This window comes from Triturus cristatus, chromosome 7 (assembly GCF_964204655.1).
Source record: "Triturus cristatus chromosome 7, aTriCri1.1, whole genome shotgun sequence".
Lineage (NCBI taxonomy): Eukaryota > Metazoa > Chordata > Amphibia > Caudata > Salamandridae > Triturus > Triturus cristatus.
The window spans coordinates 918357894-918379113 of NC_140590.1; the positions used below are offsets into that span (position 1 = coordinate 918357894).

The 21220-nt window shown below is 41.0% G+C and overlaps 1 protein-coding gene across 1 annotated transcript in view; it reads left to right on the top strand.

Annotated features, from left to right (window-relative positions):
• The window catches only part of DOCK2 (dedicator of cytokinesis 2), a 1824799-nt gene that overhangs the window by 423950 nt on the left and 1379629 nt on the right, over nt 1-21220 (top strand). Inside the window, exons 18-19 of the mRNA XM_085617853.1 lie at nt 17241-17424; nt 17517-17614. Of these exons, the coding sequence (XP_085473979.1) occupies nt 17241-17424; nt 17517-17614 (282 nt within the window). The remainder of the gene's footprint in view (nt 1-17240; nt 17425-17516; nt 17615-21220) is intronic.

The following is a 21220-nucleotide window of genomic DNA, read 5'->3' on the forward strand; positions in this document are numbered from 1 at the left end:
GCCTGGGGGGGGGGGGGGTTCTTGTGTTTTTTCTCTGGTCGTCCCCTGCTGGATTTGGGGTGTCAGCTCTGTCCGCTTGGTTGGGGGCATGCTTGGTTGTGTGCTCCTGCCTGCGTTTTTTCTCCTTCTTGTGGGCTCCTTTTGCTCCTGTGTGGTGCCCTTTTTCGGTCTGGTGCCCTTGGCGTTGGTGGGGTTCCGGAAGGCCGGTTTCTCTGCTTTGGTATTCTCCACTTCCTTAAGGAATTGGACGAGGACAGGAGGGACCTGGGGGTAATGTCCTATTACTTACCGGTAATCTTCATTACTCCTGGTCCCGTTGTCCTCGTCCCATTCCTTACATCCCTCCCTCCCTCCCTGGCGGCCGGCCTTCCGGTTGTTGGCTTGGTGTTTTCAAGCTGCATGCTGGGATGGTACCGCTTATGTACTCCCAGTGGGAGGGAGTGGGGGTACGGTGCGTACATATGGGGGTGGCAGTACAGTGCGTACATACGGGGGGTGGAGGTACAGTGCGTACATATGGGGGTGGGAGTACGGTGCGTACATATGGGGGGTGGGGGTACGGTGCGTACATACGGGGGGTGGGGGTACGGTGCGTACATACGGGGGTGGGAGTACGGTGTGTACATACGGGGGTGGGGGTACGGTGCGTACATACGGGGGGGTGGAGGTACGGTGCATACATACGGGGTGGGAGTACGGTGCGTACATATGGGGGGGTGGAGGTACGGTGCATACATACGGGGGTGGGAGTACGGTGCGTACATATGGGGGGTGGAGGTACGGTGCATACATACGGGGGTGGGAGTATGGTGCGTACATATGGGGGGTGGGGGTACGGTGCGTACATACGGGGGTGGGAGTACGGTGCATACATACGGGGGTGGGCGTACGGTGCGTACATACGGGGGGGCCTGTACGACTCGTACCCCGGGAACAACTTTTCCCGGGCTTCGAGTCGTACCAGCTTCTCTTCGTAGCGGGTAGAGTCATTCCCCGTGTACGGGCCGTTTTCCGTACGATTCGTAAATCGGATAGCCTGTCCGGATCGTACTTGCACGCTCGGACTGTCTTTTTACGAATCGTATGGAAAAGTGTCCGGGTACGTCTCGTACAACTTTTCCCGCTACGATTCGTACGGAGCGGGCCGATCCGTATGTACTTTTTCCCGTACGAATCGTACTTCACGGGTCGGATGTGACTTGTACGATTCATACGGAAAAAAATACGGATTCGGGTCGTACGGAAATAATTTTTAACGGATCGGAATCGGCCCCTTAATATACATTTTAACAAAATATAATAAATAAACTTAATTAAAAAATAAACACACAAACATAACAATTTCTACATATATATATTTATTTACTTTAAAATAATTAATACACTATTATCTTCAATTTTCTAAAAAAAATTTAAATGATATATAAATAGAATATATATATCTATATCAATAATTTAAAATATGAAAAAGATTCAACAATAATTTAAGATATTAAACTATTAAAAAAATATTTAATCTTACATTTCCCAATACAATCAGTTCAACAGTAGGGAAAATGTTGGATAGCAAAATAATTAAATTTACTATTCCAACTCCAGTGAGTGCAACAGTAAGGAAAGTGTTGGATACCAGAGGGGTAAAAATTACTATTCCCACGCTAGTGAGAGCAACAGTAGGGAAAGTGATGGATAGCAGAGGGGAAAAAATTACAATTCCCACTCTAAAAAATGCAATACTAGGGAAAGTATTGGATAGCGAAGGAGTAAAAATTACTATTCCCACTCCAAAGAGTGCAACAGTAGGGAAAGTGTTGGATATTGGAAGGGTACAAATTACCATTCCCACTCCAGTGAAAGCAACAGTAGGGAAAGTGTTGGCTAGCGTGGGGGGGGGGGGGGAATTACTCGTCCCACTCCAAAGAATGCAACAGTGGGGAAAGTATTGGATAGCGGAGAAATAAAAATTATTATTCCCACTCCAAACAGTGCAACAATAGGGAAAGTGTAGGATAGCGGAGGGGTAAAAATTACTATTACCACTCCAGTGAAAGCAACAGTAGGGAAAGTGTTGGATAGCAGAGGGGAAAACATTACTATTCTCACTCCAGTGAATGCAACAGTAGGGCAAGTGTTGGATAGCGGAGAGGTAAAAATTACTATTCCAACTCCTGTAAGTGCAACAGTAGGAAAAGTGTTGGATAGCGGAGGGGTAAAATTACTTTTCCCACTCCAGTATGAGCAACATCAGGGAAAGTGTTGGATAGCAGAGGGGAAAAATTACTACTCCCACTCCAAACAATGCAACTGTAGGGCAAGTGTTGGATAGCAAAGAGACAAAAATTACTATTCAAACTCAAACAGGTAAAACAAAAACTAAAAACAATGAAGAATGATAAAAAAAATCTTTACAAAATAAGCAATATTTAGAAATGAAAAATCAAATATATAAAATTTAAAAATATTATATTAATTACATATTAAAAACCTACAAATAATATAAAATATACAATAATAAATACATTTATAAAATATTTACAATCAAATAATTTAATTGATACATAAATGTATTTATTGTATTTCCTACCATACAACACCACACCAATAACAATACACTTCAACATTATTAATGATTTGTTTTTCAACATTAACATAATTAATAATCAATTAAAAAAATATTATTAATCAAAAATCGAATAAATATTAATTGACTACACATACTTTAACACTATGAGATCCCCAACACACACCTAAATTAAACTCTAAAATAGTAAAACACAATTAAAACGTATTTATAAATTAAAAACGATTGCTATTAACAACTAATAATAAAGTAATTAAAATGTATTTAATACCCACCCTTTACCCCTTTAAAAGTAGAAACAACAGACAAAAAATTAAACAGCTACTCAAAATACATATCAAATAATTACCAATAATCAACAACTATATATTAATTAAATACAAATTACTTCCCACCCTTTACTCCTTTAAACACCAAAACAAACACCTAAAATTATTTACACAATTACCATAAATAATAACCAATTTATTTAAAATGAATTATCAACCAATTATTAATTCATCAATTAAAAATAAATTACTTCCCACCCTTAACACCTATAAACACCACAACACACACCTAAAATTAATTACAAAATTACCATAATTAATGACCAATTCATTAATTAAAATTAATTATCAACCAATATTTAATTAATATTAAATTACTTTACATATTTACACTATAACATCTCAATTAAACAAATATTAATAAATAAAAAATAATCAATACATGTAATATAATTAAATTACTTCCCACCCTATTCCCCTATAAACCCACCACCCACTACAGAACTAAAAACACAAAATTCAAATAAAAAAAATAATAACTACTAAAAGTATAACACACATATAAAAACTACAAACAATTCTTATACAAAAAGATACAACACATACATAAAAAATAAATACTAAAATACAAAACATTAATAAACAAACAATATTTTTAACAACTATATTTTGCCAAACGATATTAAACACTTAGATATTTTTAACATCAATATTACCTAAAATCGATATTCTTGACCAAGAGAATCTGTATGTCGATATTTCTGACCCACGATATTTGTGCAAGTCGATATTTTTGCATCGATATTCTGTCTCCGCACCACACTGAACTACAAACACGGGTACCATCAATATGCCGATGCCTCAACGGGAACAGCCCAGGCTGTTAGGGGGTTACTAAGGAACCTTACCCATTACCCCAGTAAAAGATTGAGTGGACTGGCTGCAAACGGCTTACTGTGGACACCCTTAGTTTGGAAGTAGAGTTGCGTGAAGTCTCTAATGCTGACTATTTTTCTAGATAACTGATTGACAACTTGAATCATGGAAAGCATGTCACACTATATATTTTTGGGTTTGTCACAAAACCTCAAAGCCTGCATGATTGTTTGGTGGGGGAAAGAGGAGGGTCAGCTGCTTTCAGAGAGTGGTACAAAAGGGGTGACTTGGTGAAACCCCTACAACTTGGTAGAGGCCTCTGAGTCTCTCGTGTATGTTGGCATTGAAAACCTTTGGCAGTCAGGGTAGCATAGAGTGCACATGCAGGCTGTACCCACAGACTGCCTTTTATTCACTTTCAAAGGCAACATTTCTTAAAATCTGGAGAAAGAAGGCAGGTATCATGTCAAATAACCAAAATAAAAAGAGTTCCACATCCTGGAAGACACTAAAGAAAGGCCCCCAGGATTCCACTGCATTTTCTACTAAATGGTGGTGACAGAGTGACTGCCGGGGACATACATGCACTTTGAATGATACAATCAGCAGGTTTCAGTACATAACTCCAGAGGATACCCTAGTTGGCTAGTTACTTCTCTCTATCATCACTTTTCTGCCTGTGGAGTGCTTTTTTAATTTTCAAATGCAATAATTGCTAATGAGCCACTGTGTGGCTTTACTGTTAGTCTTTGCTTTCATCACAAGTCAGATACAAATCCTAAAGCTCAATGTGGCTAAAGAGAAAACAGAAAAAAGCAGATGCTATGCATCTGTATACCGATTGCACTTCTTAAAATGTATGCTTCTGCGTGTAATCCACTGAGCCAGCAGTTATATACAATTGTTAATAAACTGAACAACTAAATAAACATTGTTAATATTGGCATTTACTCATTAAAGTCATGAGCTTAAGCACCTTCTTGATTGACAAACTTTTTACAAGCAATCACATGAATAATCACTTTTGTTATGAAAATGAAAACTTGTCAATTAACAATTAATTGAATCATCAGAATTGCAAATGTTATTTGACAACATGACGGTTAAGATTGATGTAGCCCAATGCATTTCGGGATTTTCGGTAATCCCTTCTTCAGCGGACTATAAATGAGAGAAAAAAAGAGAAAACAGAGAAACACGTTTGCAACAATTAACTGTGTACAATGCAATGTCATGTACAATTTTTTAACTGATACATCGTCTGATGGCCAGAGTGGCCTTCGCACACCTGTACTTGTCCTGCATGCAGAGTTTAAAAGATAGAAAAGTCCAATGTTAAACCAGTGTATGAATGTATTATCGTGTTGAAACCAACAGAAAAACAACCTTAAACCCAAAGTAAACCACTGTGCACCACTCCCCGTTGATTTATCAAGGTGTGTGAAATAAAGTTATTCTAAAAAGTGGAGAAAGTAAACAAAATTGAACTACTAGATCTTACGAAAAAGCCGTCGCATGTCCATGTCAAATAGCTACTAATCAGTGACAACAAGAATGTCCTCCTGACTGAAAAGGTACAGCTACGGTGTGGCAACTAAACACGTCTCCAAAGCACTCATGAAAGAATACTGCAAAACACTGTTTTCCGGTTGATGATCCCCATGGGAATATCTACCTGGTCAGGTGCCTGTGTACAAAATAGGGATGAGGTCACTGACTGTATTACTCATGTGAATTATTACAAACAATCTTATCAAAACGAAACGACTCCTGTGCTTAAAAGACGCGTTTACCTCTATCCTTTGCCAGTAAGTCCACGTCAGAAGGTTGTGTACTCTGAGAGTTGATAACCACAAAGCGCCCAAACTCGGTAAAAGTGAGTTTCCAACCTGTCATTCCAAACAACAAACCGCAAACCCTGGTTACTGATAAGAAGCCCTAATTTATTCATTAACTACCGTACTTGCAAGCTCTCTAGTAAAGAAACTGTAGTTGAACCTTACCTGGATTTCTAAAGCATTGAAACAGCTGCTGCTACGAAGTTAGAGATCACGCTGTAACCGCGAGCTAGCGTAGCTCATAGCGGTACTTAAATCCAACGATAACGTGTGTGCGTGCACATGCGCGATGCGCGTGCCAACACACTGGAGAAAGGACTAACACTAAAGACCTCTGTTGTTCCTGCCGACCCGATCTAAAATGGCGCGCCTTAAAACACATAAAACGAACCTCGTGTTACTGTAAGTTGCTTCGTGTTAATAAGAGCTCGCTCTCAGGAGGAAGCTGGAAACCGATAATGTTAGCAATGAAATATGAAATAATTATAACTGAAACCAACGAATACTACATGAGAAGTTTAGCCACCATAGAAGTAACCTAGTAGCAAATAGAAAAACTAGACAACAAACCCATGAATGAAAATGTGTGAAAGCCATAAAGATTAGGATAAAGAAGTGATATTGATGAAGTCTAAAAGACTGAGAATCATATCTACCACATAAAGTGTCAACTGCTGGTAAGTTCACTGTAACTAAGGAAGATGATCATAAAAAAATAATTCATGCTAAGTGAAGATATAAAAGCGAAGTGTAGTTAGCCACGAAGAAGTAGTGAGGACAGTACTTACAATCTTGACAAATTCACAAGAAGCAAGCGAATTCTATCTTGTCATTAAGTCCTGCTGGTACCAGTGTATGTAAAATTTTTACCCACCAGACCTCCCTTTGTGCCAATAATTTGGGAGTGTCCAAATCCATTTTTTGAGGTACCACTTCAAGTATTGTGAACTTTAATTGGGCAATGGTATGTTGGTGTTCAATCCAGTGTGTAGCTAGATGAGACTTCTGTTTTTTTGTGCGGATCGAACTCTTATGTTCAGAAATCCGAATTTTTGTCTTACGCGATGTTTTACCAACATATAAGAGTCCGCAAGGACACTTGATGGTGTTGATCACGTTCAAACTGTTACAATCTCCACTATATCTCAAATGAATAGCTTTCCCAGTGTGCGGATGATTAATAACGTTCCCTGGCATCACATTATTGCAGTTAACGCAATTATAGCATTTCCGCATGCCTGCGAAAGATGTTTGAATTACTGCTGGTGGTCTTTTAAGCAATTCTTGAATATTCCTACTACGCTTGTACACAAACAAGGGCTGTTCCTGAAACAGACCATTGAAATCAGGTTCGTGTTGAAGCAATTCCCACCTGTTTTTAATGATTTTACTAATGGAGGGTGATGTAATGGAGTATTTTGACACAAACACCTGTCTTTTGTGAGTGCTCCTTGGTTGTGACTTCAATAGCTCACTGCGGTCTTTAAGTTTGGTTTTAGCCACTGCTGTACTGAGGACTTGTTCTGGATAACCCCGTTCATGAAACTTAGTGCTTTGTTGAAAAATTGCCTCTTCTAGCTGGTTAGGGTCTGATGTAATTCTCTTGATGCATAATGTTTGTGAAAATGGTAAATTGCATAACAAAGAAGGTGGATGAAAACTCGAGTACAACAGAAGATTGTTCCTATCAGTAGGTTTTGAGAATACTGAGGTGGTAAAAGAATTACTTTTCTTGGTAATAAGAACATCCAGAAAAGACAGAGATTCTGCGCTGATATTATGTGTGAATTTGATAAAACTGTTCTTGTCATTTAATTCTTTGATGCTGGATTCTAGTTTAGCTCGTGAATCTGTCCAAATCAAAAAAATGTCGTCAATGAACCGAAAGTAAAATGCTAGGTTCGTGCTCAAATGAATGTTATTGAAAATGTGATCTTGCTCGAATTTGGACATGAATGTGTTGGCATATACTGGGGCCCCGGAAAGAGAAAACAGAACCAGATTGTTACCAGTCCAAACTACCACAAGTAAACTAACATTTCTTCAAATATAATGTCATCTTTTCTGTACAACTGTAGGTCTGCAATTGCTTATAACTCTGACATTGTGGATATCATCATGCTAATTAAGATGAATCTGACATTCCTCATGGAATCCAGGCTTAAAGGTCATCGTGGATTTACTCGCTCCTCCCGGATCCATAATCTGACGGACCTCAAACAACTGAAGGTGGCGTTGCTCTCATCCATTGTAACTCTTTACCAGGCAAAAATACCAACATCCTTTGAGGGTCCAGAAACTGCTCTAAAATGTTCTCCAAATGAAACCCTGTTACATCCACACAATATACAGAGCATCTAGCATACAGAGCATCAAGGGAGCATCAAGGGAGGAGTTGGCCTAACGGCTATGGAGGTCGACCTCGAATCTGGGGACATGGGTTCGAGTCTCGGCAATGATGCTGAACATCCTGTGATTCTGGGCAAATCACTTAATCTCCCCATGCCTAAAAAAAATGAAGGTGTGTCCTCATGTAACGTAACTGGTGCTATGTAAAGCGCTCTGATACCCCATTCGGGTTAAATTCGTGCTATATAAAACTCTGGGAAAAAGAAATAATCTAATCCTCACAAGGAATTTAAAAAAATACGCAAATATATATCGCCCTGTAAAAAATAACTACCCTACATAATGTATTTATTGGGAATTTCAAAATCCACTGGGGTAATGAGAATGGCCTATTTTCCAAATTGTTTCCCCGCTGCCTATGTAACAAATTAAACCAACTCTGCATTCACCTGTTACTTAAATCTATGAAAAAAACAAAATAGTTAATCACTTTCACAATACCATGAAAGAAATGGCTATATACCATACCATACACCACTAGAGGAAAAATATTAATCCAAACACAACCACTCAGTGGTTCTCATACGAGTTACACCAAGAAAGAATGACAGTCAGGCAACTAGAGTGACATGGATGAAAGTGTCTGATCCAGTAATTCTCACCCCAGAAAATAAAATAAAATATATATATATAATGAAGGAGCATTGCACTTTAACTTGAATCAAATAAAGTAATATCTGGCACCAGCAAATAAAGTTGTCCGTACCTGTCTGTTTGTGCGCCAAGTGCACAAGGGAGCGTAATTGGATATATATATATCTTTATGGTTTTGAAATCTTCATTTGTATGTTAAAAGATCCACATACAGCTTTATTAATAAATGTAAACAACTTTATGAAATTGTGAGGATTAAAGTTAAACCTCCTTTAAGGCATTTGAAAAAGATTTGCATTCAAAATATCTATCATCTGTGAAAAGTTAAGTCAGAACCATACCTGAAGGCATAACTAACCAGCAGATCATCTCAGAAAAAACACTTGCGCTCACTTTACATCAGTAACAAAAATATCCCTGGGAAACGTGATCAAAACACAGACATTCTGTGCCAGTGACTACATACCTGCATCAGTCATCAAAATGATTGCAAATGTCTAATACAACATTTGATGCCCATCGTCAGTGGTTTGGTTCATACTTGAAAAGCAGAAAACAGCCAATGAAAACTGGAGACTCATGCTCTAAAATCCTCTCAGTCCCCTATCGAGTACCACAAGATTCATGTCTGGCATCCACTCTATTCAAATTGTATATAGAACCAGTTGGAGCAATGCTGCAAGACTCAGCGTTGTTCATTCACCCATACGCAGATGACAAACAATGTATATATAAATCAAAGATTTCAGCAATGTCACTCTCAATAACTCCCTAACAAAAAAATCAGAAATGGATGTCATTACTTAACAAAATACTAGAGAAAGCAGAATCTTACACAGCACAGACATACCTCCTAATACAGACATTAATGGGATACCTCAACTCAAATCTGAACACTTACCCATACTAAATCAATGAAATTAAATCCCTGGGCTTATTGACTGATTCAAAACTTTCCATCCACTCTCGTATCAACCACATTCACAAATCATCCCAAGCAGCTCTTTTCTTCCTAAAATGCCTCAAACCTCTCCCTCATACCAACTTTTTTCTGGAATCCAAGCATGTGTCCTCTCAAAAACGGATTACAGAAATGTACTTCTCACAGGAGTGACACAATCTCCTTGGTACCTATAAAAGCCCAGTTTCATTCCACTGCTCACCTAACAACAAAGAAGAAAGAAGTCAACACACATTTTCCCCATTCATAGGCCTGCCTCCTATGGGTCTCTTTAGGGGGAAGGATTACATTTAAAAATACTTCTGTGATCATTAAAGCCTTGAAATTTGGACAACCTGCCTACCCTTCACTCTCTGCTCTTTATTTACGGTGGCTGAAGAACCCTGTGGAGCAAAGATTCTCTTTAATTTGAAAATAAGAAATCTGAATCATACAAAGCCATTCCCAGGACCTTTATCCAGGACAAAATCCACACCAACGCCAGTAACGCAAAAGAACTCTTCAACATCATACAGCAGTTCTCCAAACCCCCCTGCGAAGCCACGGACATCACACCATCCCAGGACCTCTGCAACAAACTCAGCTCCTACTTCCACCTGAAAATCAAGGCCCTCTATGACAACTTCAGTGAACAGACTCCAGACACCACCCTCCTCTCCACCACCGACAACCAGCCCACCATCACCACCTGGAAACCGTCCACCACCAAAGACACCGCCACGACCATGAAGAACACCCACTCAGCAGCCCCCATGGACTCCTGCCCAATGAACATGAAAAAGTGCTGGCCCTTCTCTCTCCTTCCCTTCACAACCAAAGTCACCGAGAGATTCATCAACGCCCAGCTGACCACCTTCATCGAAGAGAACAGCATCTTCGACTCCTCCCAGTCTGGATTCCACAGAAACCATAGCACCAAGACCGCCCTCCTCTCCGCCACCGATGACATCCGCATGCTACTCGACCAGGGCCACACAGCGGCCCTCATCCTACTAGACCTCTCTGCAGCCTTTGACACCATCTTTCACTGCACTCTCGCCGCCAGACTCCACGACGCCGGCATACTGGGAACTGCCCTTGACTGGACCTGCTCCTTTCTGACAGGCAGAACCCAAAGGATCAGACTCCCACCCTTCCTCTCTGACCCCACAGAGATCAACTGCGAAGTACCGCAAGGATCCTCACTCAGCCCCACACTCATCAACATCTACATGGCCCCCCTCACCGCCATCGTCAGGCAGCACGGGCTCGGCATCGTATCCTATGCCGACGACACCCAGCACATCCTCTCCCTCACGGAGAACCCCAAAGAAACCAGACTCAGCTTCCAGGAAAGAATGAAAGACGTTGCAGCCTGGATGAACAACAGGTGCCTTAAGCTCAACTCTGAGAAGACAGAGGTACTTGTCCTTGGACCCTCCACCAATGCCTGGGACAACACCTGGTGTCCCTCTGCCCTCGGAAACCCACCCACTCCTTGCCCGAAACCTTGGCATCATTCTAGACTCCTCCCCCACCATGACCTGCCAGATCAATGCCGTCGTCTCCACCTGCTTCAACTCCCTCCACATCCTCTGCAAGACCTTCAAGTAGATCCCCCCAAATGTAGAAAGACCATCACCCACGCACTCATAACCAGCAGACTGGACTACGGTAATGCCCTCTATGCCCGAATCAACAGAACCCTGCTAATCAAGCTCCAAACGATCCAGAACCCCACTACATGAGCACATGACGCAGCACCTATGAGACCTCCACTGGCTCCCCATCGAGAAGAGAGTAACCTTCAAGCTACTCACCCATGCCTACAAATCCCTCCACAACATCGGACCCAAATACCTCAACAAAAGCTTTCCCTTCCACATACCCAAACGGAACCTCGCCCTGGCAGAGACCCCACACATCCACAGAACCAGAGCAGGTGGAAGACCCTTCTCCTAAGTCGCAGCAAAGACCTGGAACGAGCTCCCAGTCAACATCAGACGCTCCCCCACTCTGCACACCTTCAGGAAGAGCCTCAAGATCTGGCTCTTCGGCTGATCTGGAGCTGCAAACCCCCCCCCCCGCGCCTTGAGACCTTCACGGGTGAGCAGCGTGCTTTAAAAAAACCCTGCTTGATTGATTGAAAGCCTCACACACAACCTTCTCCAGTGCTGCCTGACACTCTACAACTCCCTCCCTGACAGAATCAGACACCTTTTTATGTTTCCAAAACAAACTAAAACCTCTCTTTTCAAGCAACACATAGGCATTTAAAATTCAACATTGTTGATGTCTTTTCAGCAAATCGCCTTCTAATTTCATTTGCACCTTCGTCTTCTCTTACTTGCCCTACCATCCATATCCAATATGTTGCATTTGCTTAAAAATTATTTTGTTGTTGCGGTGTCCTAATTATAAAGCTAATCTGTTGTTAGTACACTCGGACTTTGAGGTAGAGTTTTTACTTGTCAAGCACTCTAACACACTGGGTTAGTTAAGTGCTATATTAAACCCTTAACTAAATAACACGGCTGTATCAAGCATTTAAAGGCTTGTATAATCCACTGTGGCAGATGACAAAGCTATATATCTCCAAGAACAAAACTTTATGGGAAGTTGTAGAGAAATGCCAATTTTTTGACAGGATGATTATCTGTGCAGTGTCCAGAAACTTAACTATCTTCAAAGGGACATGACCTGTGACAGGCAGATGTACCTCACATCTGGGCCCTAACCCCTATTGTCCTTCTTCCAGTGGGAGAGAAGCTGCCCCCAAAAATGGTTTTGAGTGACCACATATTGTTTGCACAGGAGTTCTGCAGAAGGGAGCATGGGTTATTTTTTATTGGATTTAGATAGAGAGGATCATTGTGGGATTGTTTGCAGTAGGGCACACAGGAATTGCTGTAAAATGTGGTAGGGTGACCCCTTCTAAAATTTTCCCCCCACCCATCGGCTAGTGCTAGTAATAAATGTGACACCCTCTTTAGAACACTACTGTGCCTGTAGAAGACAGAAGGACTGCACATGCTGTTCAGTTCTGTGAGAACTCTAACATGCTCCCACTTGTACCCAGGACAAAGAAATAGACTCCAAGGGTCATTTGGCTGAGCTCCTGTTAAGCTACAGAGACAAGAAGAACTGAAAGAAGTCCACTTTCCTGAAATAGTTCAGCTGACTAGTTTCAATTGGACTTGCCTTGGACTGTGGTGGTGGCTTCGGTTGGAGTGAGTCTTTACCCCCTAAGTGCCGGTGCTGAGGTCTTAGAAGTGTTGGCAGGTATTCATCCTGTCTAACCACTACATTTTTCTCCATAGCAGCAATTCTAATTGAGCATGTCCGATGCTGACCGGCATCCTACAACATTGAACCCTCTTCAGCTACAGACTGCAGTCCTGCTCCACTGAGGACATCCAACTTTCAGAAAAGACTCTAACAGCTTCACTGCAACTTCATCCTTTGTCAACCTATCATTGACAAGCTCATCTTCAGATTTAGCCTACAGCCTTGCCCCCTGAGGACTCTACCTTGTCAGAAAATATTCTAAGTCCAAAGGTAACCCTTTGATCAGGACCAACCTTGACCCTGTATCCGACCTGCGCTCTATTGCTGTCAGCCTTAAAACTTAACATTTCAATGTCACCAGTTTCCCACGGTTGGCGCTTTGCACATGTTGGTTATATTTTTATTTCAAAATATTTAAATTCATATCTTCGATTCCCCTTTTTGGATTTTTGTTGTTTTGGTACCATTTTGTTGATTAAAATATTCTTTATTTATATAAATTGGAGTAGGATTTTTATTGTGTTATGTTTTAGATTTTTAATTCTTTTGGTACTTCTAAATGCTTCACACATTCTCTTAAGTTAAGCCTGTCTGCTCTGTGCCATAGCTACCAGTGGCCGAGTTCAGGTTTAAATTACTGAAACCATTATTGGACCTAATAAGTATAGTAACATTATATTACTCATAGTGGGTGTGAGAAATTGAAGCATTTGTTAAGGAGGTGAGATTCCACCTCAAATATTAATCATAAACCTTGTCAGGATGAATCACCAAACTCAATAGAGTAAATTGTAATAAATAAATGGCACAAAAACAAAACTCCAATCAGTAGAACCAGAGATATGAATTGCTAAAATAAAAATAGTACCAAAAATCACAAAGCCTCAGCTGTGTCTATCTGGTCGCGCTAGACTGGATTAAAGATAAAAGTTAAAGTAGACCATGATTGAGCGCAGGTCGGATACAGGAACTAGGTTAATCCAGGTGGAAATTTTACCTTCTGACTTCTGAAAATGTGACTGTTGTAGAGTTGTCGGTAGAGCAAGCTTCAAGCTGGATAAAGTGGGGCTCGACGACAGCGGGTCGTCAATGAAGACAAGAAAGCTCTGAACAAGTGAAGTTCAAAGTCTGTGCCCAAGAAGCCCATGACATTGACGGGTCATGGCTCGGTGTTGGTCCTCTACGTTCTGACTTAGAAACATTTCTGAAAGTCAGATCTTTTTCAGTGGAGAAAACCAGCAATATGAGGCCAACCGGCTATTCGCCTGCAGCAACTTTGATGGCGTTCCTGGTCTCCGTTTATTCTCCAGGCGGAAAATTGCCAAAATGTTTCTAGGTCCCAGCTTTTGCAGTGTGGGAAGGAGGAATACACTCTAGCAGAAGTCAAGGGTCCAGGACCTGGTGGCCAGTGCTTGGGAGTTAGGGCTAGTTCCAACAGGAGCAGGGTCCAAGGCAGGCCCAATTGTTATTGATCAGCTGAGCAATTACAAGAAAAGGATCTCCAGTATTTTGTTGTGTCTCCATAGCTCAAATAGATAGTCAGCCAACTGACCTTTGGTGTCACTTTTGGGGTCCTTGGTTCAAGGAAAGCAGGTCCAGTGCTCCTTATGGTTCTTCAGACAGCAGGGCTGTCCTCCTTCTGATTTTTCACAGGTCCAATAGTGTTCCAAGGGAAGGTCTGTGAGGTCCACCTTTATGCTCAATGCCAGTCTGAGTATGGAGGGCAAGCCCTTGTTCACCTCCTAAAGCAGTTCTTGTCATTTCCTCCACTCCCACTAGGTTTGGTGCCAGCCTGACAAGAGAGACAAAAGGGAGGCAGGCCTAGGTGTGAGCTTCATCAGTCACTGATAAGGTAAGCACCCTTTGAAACTCAGGCTAGGCACAGTTACAAGCCATGCTGTTCAAGGAGAATAACACCTCCCCGCTCTCAAGACCATTGTCCATTGTCCAGGAACAATAAACATCTCAAGACAGGAGAGTCATCAGTAGACAAGTTACAGCTGGATACTGGCAGGAAACAGTTTTTTTAGGCACCAAAATGACAACTTTCTAGATGTGTAATTTCCGAAATAGTAATATAAAACCTGACTTGACCATTAAGCTGGATTTAAAATTATTATTAAAATGAGTCATTGAACCATTTTTCTAGCTGCTTCCAAACTCAAGATAACCACTATAAGTTGTTATACTGTAACACAGTGTTTTCTTATAGGATAGCCAGCCTTTTCACAGTGAAAAACGACTATGGAGATTTTTCACTGCCAGGACATGTAATAAATTCAATATATCAGCCCTACATTTCAAATACCATGAGCCCTGTCCTGTAGGCCTTTAGGACCCTTGTTTGGGGTGATTTATAAGTTTTCTAAAGGAAGATTTAAGCCTGGCAAAATGTTTATATTTCCAGATCAAAAGAGAAGTTTTAAACTGCAAACTCAGGCTGCAGTGGAATGCTTTATAGTGCACTATATAATGGGTGGTAGAATGAGTGCTGAAGCTCACACTTGGCATTTAATTTACAGGTCTTGGGTACATGCAGTACCATACAAGGGACGTTTAATTAGAATAAATGTGCCAATCAGGTGTATACAAGTTTTACTATGTTTACCAGGCGGGGCACAGACACATTACCACTGTTTAGCTGGGGTAAAGTGCAGAGAGATTTACAACTAACAAAAATAGGTTTCAAGAAAAAGGCAAACAAATCCTGAGTTACCCTGAAGTTAGAATCAGAATTTGCTGATATCCCTCTTGACGGTACAATATGAGGGTGGTCACAGTAACAGTAAACAATTTTAGACACAAAGGTAAAATTAAACCAGCATTCACAGTGCCATATTTGGTATTCGCAACAAATGTAATTTATTTAAATAAGGTATTAACGTAAACTGAATGTGGCAACACAGTTGCTCTTTCATCACCACATAGTTCTAATACTTAGAAAAATAGGTGCTCGGTGTGCATGAGAGAAGATAGAGTGTTGTTGGTTAATGTGAGCGGCCTGGATGCGCCCCACACAGTGGGGCAGCTGGAAGCGCATTGTAGTGCTAGTTGAGAGTGGTCAAGGACTCCTGGGACACAAAGTCCCTAGCATCATGGCTTTTCTCCCATGCAACAGAGCAATTGGAGGCACTTTGTGATGCCTGTTGAGAGTGGTCTCCTCTCCTTCCTACCATGCACAAGTCAGTGAATCATGGGCAGTGTTATCTATCTAATTTGCATCACAGCAAACATGTAAAAAAAAATAATATCATTTTAGTTTAACTGCAATGATTTTGTATTGATTTTTTAGGTTTTGAGTTTTACTTCCAAAACTCGTGATTGAAAAGTCATACAAATGGTGATCTCCTGTACCAGCAATAATGATCTCACTTCCAGGAGACAACAAATATTAAATCCTGTTTGCAAATTAGATCCAATCCTAGAAATGACTTGGCCAAATAAGCTATTACTAGTATCTCCATTTGTTTACAACTCAACTTAAGAACCCGGAGGCGTATAAGAGCCTGGCCCAGTGGTGCAGTGGTCTGATGCACCCAATGGTAGGATTCGTGATAGTCCCTATGGTCACTCAGCTTTTTGTACTCACAAAGCTAAAAATAAGTCATACCTATACATTGGATAATAATCAACACCAGTTATTCAGTGGTACAATACTTAAGGGTAAGAGTGTGTACTTTACAGACATGCATATTGTGTATTAATTTCCAGTATAGCAAGGAATGAGCATTGTAGACTATTTAATACTGATCTTTCACTTAACCTGTCAGGGAATCTGTGTATTCATCTGTTCAGAAACTCGTGCCATGGCCGCAGTTGATTTCCTTATTTTACAAAATAAGAAATAAAGCTATTGCTGTAACAAATAGATTTCACTTTGTGAATACATTTAAAGCATTTTGTGGGCCTATTTTATTGTCAATACCATTGAGCATACACATAACTCCCCAAATTAGGGTGAGTAATGGTAAGTAAAGAAAGTTATGACAATAGTACTTCCCCATGACTCACTGTATGCTTCTGTAAAATGCATCAAGTGTACTGGCAGACCCTTTTAGAAGTTTGTCCCATTTTTCTTATGAGGAAGGTTCCTGTTTCTTCAGTTCTTCCTTAAAACAGTTGTAGAGGTTTCTTTAAATTGTTCAGTCCAACATTGGCTAGATTTTCTTCTGGAATTCCACGTCAGATTTAGATGACTATGTGTTACTTCTCCTAATGCACTATAGTACAGATTGTCTTCAAGTCACCACTATACCTCTGTTGGGTCAGCCTTGAATATTGGTTGATGTTCAATAAGTAGGTATGGTTGGATGTTAACATGTGGAAAAATATATCTATCTGATGCCTCAACAGCAGCACTGTTCAGAGATTCAGCCTAATGTCTTTAAAAAGTGCACATAAACTGCGTTTGAATGGATTATTTAAAATAAATTGTCGTTTCTCAGGGCGACAGTAAGAAAATGGAGGATGTGAATGCCTACTTGAATTTTCCTTCTTCTCGTCAACATATGGATCACAAAGGATCTACTTTAACCAGGAGTAACAGTAGTGCTGCAGGTCTTTCTATAAGCTCCAGAGATGCTTTCTCTATTTCAACACTTGTGTGTTCTACAAAATTGACCCAGAATGGTACGTAGCCTTATTTTTCCTTTCAGTTTATTTAACAGTGTAGACATTATTAAAATTGTCATAAAATTAATAAATTATATTTTCTCTTTCAGTCGGATTACTGGGCCTTTTGAAATGGCGTATGAAACCAGAACTTTTGCAGGAAAATTTGGAGAAGCTAAAGATTGTGGATGGAGAGGAAGTTGTGAAGGTCTGCCTTGCTATAGCTCTTTTTTGTAATTAATGCATATATTAAGATTTTTATGTTGAGTACGTAAACACAATAAACGACTATAACTTTGACAGTATAGCAACCACTTTCACCTCCTATTACAGTGTAACTATATTTTTCTATTATCTTCCTGCATTTCTTCTTAAAATGAAGTTACATTTTGAAAATTTCTAAAACCACTCCAGTCTACCGAATAAGCAATCATGTAATCTATGTTTGCCAACAAGTAAGCGAGAAAATGAAATGCTCAAGTGTGCAAATGGATGTGTACGTTTTAATGTATAGGCTAGAAATACTCCCGTTCCCATGTCATTGATATTATTTGGCTAAGAATCTTACCATCAGAAGTTATGGGCTTGTTCCTGTGTTGCACGGTCATAATTGTACAATCGCATTTAAAAGGAAACTTGCCATGTATGACAACCCTTTTTTTAGCAGCATTGTCAGTAGGTAGATTTTAAGCCCTCCTACATGGACAGATGCTGGTCAGAAATATGTGCATTGTATTGTTCTTGTAGGTCGATCAAATGATGGCGCTAGGCTGTTGTGCATGGTGATGGTCAAAATGTCAAAACAGTAGATAACGAGAGATTCACTTCTATTTGTATATCCCATTCTGTCACATTTATTTTGTGCGAATTACACTATAACAAAGTGCGCTAAATTAATGTGAGCAATTTCCAAAAACAGATTTGATCTTAATGTCCTTCAGACATACAGCAAATTATTGTTATTACTCAATTGTTTCTCAAGGAATGAGATTTTTAATTCCAAATTTAGTTTCCAGTTCTGAAGTCAGTTGGTGGTAAAATATCTTGTACTGCAGCCCCTAGAATTTGATGAATTTTCTTTTCTAAAGAATATTAGACTGAACGTTAATGTATAGATAAACGAGAACACATTGCAACCTTTGTTTAGTTATTTATTGAACTGGAATTAGTATTCATGGGTACTTATTGTATCTCACTGATAGATGCGAAATCCCCAGTAAAAGTAAGATTCCAAGAGGAGCCTGTATCTATACTACTGTCACCAGAGAAACAATGCTGCTAGGTAGGGACTTTGTGTCCCAGGATTCCTTGACTTGTGTGTGCTGGTGGGGGAAGGAGGTGGGACCACTCTCATCAAGCGCTACAATGAGTCTCCAGCTGTCCCTCTGCGTGGGAGAGAAACCATGCTGCTAGGGACTTTGTGTGCCAGGATTTCTTGACTTGTGTGGGCTGGTGGGGGAAGGAGGTGAGACCACTCTCATCAAGCGCTACAATGAGTCTCCAGCTGCCCTGCTGCCTGGGAGAGAAACCATGCTGCTAGGGACTTCGTGGCCCAGGATTACTTGTCTTGTGCATGCTGGTGCAGGTAGGAGGCAGGACCTCTTTCAACAAGCACTACAAAGCACCTCCAGCTGCCCCATTGCCCAGAGAGAAACCATGCTGCTAGGGACTTTGTGCCCTAGGAATCCTTGACTTGTGCGTGCTGGTGGGGGAAGAGGCAGAACCACTCTCACCAAGCACCTCCAGCTGTCCCGCTGTGTGGGAGAGAAACTACGCTGCTATGGACTTTGTGTCCCAAGATTCCTTGACTCGTGCGTTCTGGTGGGGGAAGGAGGCAGCACCACTTTCAAGAAGCATTACTAAGCACCTCTAGCTGCCCCACTACGAGGGAGAGAAACCACGCTGCAAGGGACTTTGTGGCCCATGATTCACACTAGATCCAGGCCGCTCCCAGGCCAAGCCCAGGCCAAGGGCAAGCCCGTCCTCACCCATCATGAAGAAAAGGTCGCCTGGGTCACCCCTATTGCCTCCACATCTGAATAACTATCAGGCATTTGGTATGGTCCATTACCTTTTTTTCTGCACAGTTTGTGTATCATGTTAAAATTGATGCTAGTTTATTATCTAGATTCTTTGAGTGGATTGTACTAAAATTATCTGCCTATGTTTTCAATGGGGAAAAGAAAAGAAGCTGAAAGCCCCCATGGGGCAGAAAAACTAAAAGATCCTGTGGGACATGCTGCACCCAACTGTACAATTAACGTAATCGATGATCTGATAGAGGTGGTTGAATCAATTCTTAAGCCAACCAAACGGACAATATCCTGTCGGTCTGTTCCTAAGGTTCCAGCAATTTCTGAGAGGCTGAAGTGTGTGGGCAGCAAGCAATGGTCCATGGAGACCTTGGGTCAGTCCAATGTGGGTGATACGCTACATCTGTTTAACCGCTGCCCCAGCTTTGGGTAATGTCTTACTGGATGGAAAGAGCACAGATCCAACGGAGAAAGTGTCATCAGCTGCATGTGCAACTACTGTCCCTATGGTGGAATGCCGCAGAAGATTGGAACTTCTCAGGACACCTGAGTCACCAACTGAAACCTATTTAGCCATAGACCTTGTGCTCCTAGGAATCTGAGGGGGTAGGATGTACATTGAGAAGAATTTAGAGCAAGGTAGCGATAATACCACTCACACAAAGGAAGTTTTTTTAAAACATATTTTATTAGTTTTAAGTATACATTACAGGGTATTCGAACATTATGCAAAAACACATCTTTAGTAGAAAACATCAGATATAGACATTATTTCCTGTTCCCCACTGTGCGGTCTGAGTCAAGGAAAGCCCCTGTACAATAACTTCAATAGAAACTTAACTCTAACTATGCCTTGTATCTGTATATATTATGATCTTGGTCATGCACCTATTTGGTATATCCATGAGTGAGTCAATAGACTCTCTGTTCTCATACCTATATTATCACCTCTGTAACTAATTGACCATCTGCCGCGTTATACGTTTTCAGGGCTGTGTATAACAATTTGACTAGTGCTATATACCTAGGCTCCATGTAATATGAACATGTAGGTCCAGCTGACCGAATCGAATGCCTTGTCCATATCCACGAGTAGTAAGGCTGCTGGCATTTCTAGTCTGTCAATGGTGGCCATTGCGTTATAAGCTCTACTTAGATTATGTCAAGTCGCTCGTTGTGGCATGAAGCCGTCCTGGTCTAGATGGATCAAGACTTGAAGGTGTGGTATCAGCCTATCTGCCAATATCCTAGCGAGTATCTTGGCTTCAATATTAAGTAAAGATATTGGCTGATAGGATGCACATAGTTCAGGTGGGCGATCCTCTTTCAGAAAGACCACTATCTCTGCGTGTCTCCAGTCAGGAGGCAGACATTTTGCCCTGAGGGCCTCATTAAGGGTTGCGACGTACCGTGGGCCTAGTATCGTTATATGCATTTTGAAGAATTCCCTAGGGAATTCATTGGGTCCTGGTGATTTGCCTGAACCTATCCCTGTGTCCGCTGAAGTGAATTCCTCCAGAGTAATAGGGCTATCTAAGGATTCACGTGCAGCGGCTGTTAATGTCCGGGCGGGATATCACGAAAGAAGTCTTCAATCTAGGATTCTGAGAGGACTTCGCATTTAGCGTAAAGTGCTTGATAGAATTCAGCAGAGGCGCCGGCAACATGTGAGGGTTCGGTGATCATCTTGCAGGTGCTTGATTTAATCATGGGTAGTTGTATTTATTTCAGAGAATATTGACCCAATCTATGTAGCATTTTCCCTGACTTATCACCCATTG